Below are 3,894 nucleotides of genomic sequence, written 5' to 3'. Positions count from 1 at the left end.
TGTTTACCTTTTTCTAACTGCTAAATATCAAAGCTTATATGTTTGATCTGAAAATTTTCTTCTTTTCGAATACAAATCTGTAATCTCAGAAATTTCCTTCTAAAGTCTTCCTTAGCTGCATCCCACAAGTTTTCATATATTTTAATGTCATTTTAATTTAGTTCAAATATTTCCTAACTTCTCTTGGTAATTATTTTGTGACCTATGGATTATTTAAAAGTATGTTGTCCATATCTAAATATTTAAATATTTTCATTTATCTTTCTGTAATTTAATTCTAATTATGATATGGCCAAAGAATACACTTTGTATCTCAATCTTTCTAAGTTTGTAATGCATTTTTATAATACAGGGACCCTGGTTGGCTCAGTGGGTTAAGCAGCTGCCTTCAGCTCGGGTCATAATCCCAGGTTCCTGGGATCAAGCTGCATATTGGGTCCCTGCTCCATGGAGAGCCTGCTTCTCCTTCTTCTGCCTGCCATTACCCCTGCTTATGCTCTCTCTCTCTCTCTGTCAAATAAACAAATAACATCTTTAAAAAAATTTTATAATGCAGAAAATGGTCTACTGTGGTGAATGTCCAAGTGCACTTGAGAAGAACGTGTATTCTTTTGTTGTTGGAAAGAGTTTTCTATAAGTCAGTTAGATTAAAGTGGTTGATAGCCCTGCTCTGGTCTGCTATATTCCTTCTGATTTTTTATCAACTTGCTCTAGTCATTACAAAGAGAGGCATGTTGAGTTTTCCAAATAAACTTTTGGATTTATCTATTTCTCCTTCAATTCTATTAGATTTTGTGTCATGTATTTTGAAACTCTGTTGTTAAGTGAATACACATTTGGGATTATTATATCTTCTTGGTGTACTGACGTTTTTAACTATATGATGTTCCTTTTGATCTCTAGTAATCCCTTGTTCTAACATCTATTTTGTCTAGTATCACTCTAATCCAGTTTTCTTTTAGTTAGTGTTTGTATACTATGTATTTTTCAATCCTTTTACTTTCATCTTATCTGTATCATTGCCTATAAACTGAGTTTCCTGTAGACAGCATAAAACCAGTTGGGTGTTATCTTTTTCATTTGTTGTTTTGTGTTTCATCCAGCATAGCAATCTCTGTTTTGAATTGATGTGTTCAGAACAATGTATTTAATGTAATTATTGATATGGTTGTATTTATTTGTATCATTTTTTTCCTGTTTACCCTCTTGCTTTTAAGCTCTCTGTTTTACTTCTCCTGCCTTCTCCATATTGTTTCAAAATTTTTGATGTTAAGTGCTGGGTAACTGCTTTCTTGGTTCCCAGTGTTCACTGATTCCCAGTACTGATTCCTAAATATATCAGAAGAGTCTATACTCTAATACCCAAAACCTGTGAATATGATGAGATATTATTGCCATAGTTATGGTATGGCATATGCTGTAGTTGGTCTTAAAATAGGAAATTATCTGCATGAGCCCCTTTAAAAGCAGAGTTTTCTCCAGCTGGTATCAGAAGAGGAAATCAGAGATTTGAAACAGAAAGGTGATGTGATATGCCCACATTGGCTTGAAAATAGAAGTGGCACATGAGAAAGAATGTGAATAATATTAGGGATCTAAGAAAAGCACCCCCCTGACAACCAACAAGAAAATGGGAAGCTCACCACAATAATCACAAGAAAGTGAATTTGATCAAAAACCTGAATGAACTTGAAAATGGATTATCCCACACAGCCTATAGATAATATTAACCCAGACTGCAGCTTGATGTGAATTTTCTGAGACCCTGAGCAGAGAACACAGACTGGGAGAATTCTAACCCATGAAATGGTAAACTAATAAATTTGTGTAACTATAAGCCACTACATTTTTTGTTACTTACTAAACTTTAAGAAAAAAAAATGAATAAAATGTCTTTGTGCAAATCTCTCTTCTTAAGTTTGAGTTGGACCTAGTAACTTGCTTCTAATGAATAAAAGATAATAAGTGCTGGGATGTCAATTTATGATTAGGTTATAAGACTGCCTTACACCTTGCTGGCATTTTCCTGTTAGTGCCTGCTCAGCTGATACATTGTGAAGAAGCAAGTTTCCCTGGGATAGAGGTCCATGTGGCATGGAAATTAGAGTAGCCTCTCATTAACAGCCATGGAGTAACTGAGGCCCTGAGACTACCAGCCCATGACCACCTGACTGCTGCCAACAAGCCTATGAAATAAGAAGCAAATCCTTTGCCCCAATTCAGCCTTCACAAGAGAGTCCAGCCTCAGTGGACTGACCCATGTTTATGTTATGACCCACAGAAAATATGAGATAATAAATGTGTGTTGTCTTAAGCCACTAGATTTTGAGATAATTTGTCATGAAGCAATAAAGATCCGATGCATATTCCATTTTAGTTTATCTACCAGCTTTTTAACTATACTTCACATATTTATTAGTAATTAATCGAGAAATTACAATATACATCAATAACTTATTAGTTATTAATAATTTATTAAAGTCTAGTGAATATTAATATTTTATCATTTCATGTAAAAGACAAAAATATTACAAATATATAGTTCATTTTGACCTCTCTCCCTTTATGTTGTAGTTCCACATGGTGTGATAAGCAGAATAACCAGTTCCCTACTCCACCAAAGATGCCCTAATTCCTGGAATTCGTGAATAAGTTACCTTACATGATAAAAGGGGCTTTGACTCTTTTTCGTAGCGCCTCGGAGGCAGTAGGCTGCTTCAGGATGAAGCTGAACATCTCTTTCCCAGCTACTGGCTGCCAGAAACTCATTGAAGTGGACGATGAATGCAAACTTCGTACCTTTTATGAGAAGCGTATGGCCACAGAAGTTGCTGCGGATGCCCTCGGTGAAGAATGGAAGGATTATGTGGTCCGAATCCATGGTGGCAATGACAAACAAGGCTTCCCCATGAAGCAGGGTGTCTTGACCCATGGCCATGTCCACCTGCTGCTGAGTAAAGGGCATTCCTACTACAGACCAAGGAGGACGGGAGAGAGAAAGCGCAAATCTGTTCGGGGTTGCATCGTGGATGCCAATCTCAGTGTTCTCAACTTGGTCATTGTAAAGAAAGGGGAGAAGGATACTCCTGGACTCACTGATACTACTGTGCCTCGACGCCTGGGGCCCAAAAGAGCCAGCAGAATCCGCAAACTCTTCAATCTCTCTAAAGAAGATGTTGTCCACCAGTATGTTGTGAGAAAGCCCTTAAACAAAGAAGGTAAGAAACCTAGAACCAAAGCGCCCAAGATACGGCGTCTTGTTACTCTACGTGTCCTCCAACAGAAACGTCGGCGTATTGCTCTGAAGAAACGGCGCACTGAGAAAAACAAGGAAGAGGCTGCAGAATCTGCTAAACTTTTGGCCAAGAGAATGAAGGAGGCCAAAGAAAAACGCCAGGAACAGATTGCCAAGAGACGGAGGCTGTCCTCGCTGAGAGCTTCTACCTCTAAGTCTGAGTCCAGTCAAAAATGAGATTTTCTAAGAGTGACAAATAAATAAGATCAGACATTAAAAGAAGGGGGGGGGGGCTTTGAAGTTGTGATTAAGGTTAAAGACTTTAACTTTATCCTGGGTTGTTTGGATGTGCTCAGTGTAATCACTTCAGTTCTTAAAAGTGGAGAGCCGATCCTGGCTGTAGTTCGAAACATGTGGTACAAGAAGAAAGAGAGGAGATTTGAAGTGTGAGGGGGATATGAATCACCGTTGCTGCTCTAGGAGATGGAGGAAAGAGGCCATAATCCAAGAAATTTAGACGTCCTCTGGAAGCTAAGAACAACCCTAAGCTGATAGCAAGAAAGGAAATAACTTCAGTTTTACAACCACAAAAAAATGAATTCTGCCAACACTCTAAATGAGCAAGAAGTGGATTCTCCTCTACAGTTTCCAGAAAAGAA

At 38.0% G+C, this 3,894-nt stretch overlaps 1 protein-coding gene across 1 annotated transcript; it reads left to right on the top strand.

Annotated features, from left to right (window-relative positions):
• Positions 1 to 2,683: 2,683 nt before the first annotated feature.
• LOC131825176 (small ribosomal subunit protein eS6-like) lies at positions 2,684 to 3,517 on the top strand. The gene has a single exon (XM_059164265.1). It carries the CDS (start codon positions 2,723 to 2,725, stop codon positions 3,470 to 3,472), a length of 750 nt encoding a protein of 249 aa, XP_059020248.1. The 5' UTR covers positions 2,684 to 2,722; the 3' UTR covers positions 3,473 to 3,517.
• Positions 3,518 to 3,894: the final 377 nt, after the last annotated feature.

The sequence above is a fragment of the Mustela lutreola genome, chromosome 2, assembly GCF_030435805.1.
Source record: "Mustela lutreola isolate mMusLut2 chromosome 2, mMusLut2.pri, whole genome shotgun sequence".
Taxonomy (NCBI): Eukaryota; Metazoa; Chordata; class Mammalia; order Carnivora; family Mustelidae; genus Mustela; species Mustela lutreola.
This window is presented reverse-complemented; position numbering and strand designations above follow the sequence as displayed.

What these genes read in the sequence shown, in the direction of transcription:
- LOC131825176 (XM_059164265.1), top strand. Translation starts at nt 2,723, where the DNA reads ATGAAGCTGAACATCTCTTTCCCAGCTACTGGCTGCCAGAAACTCATT.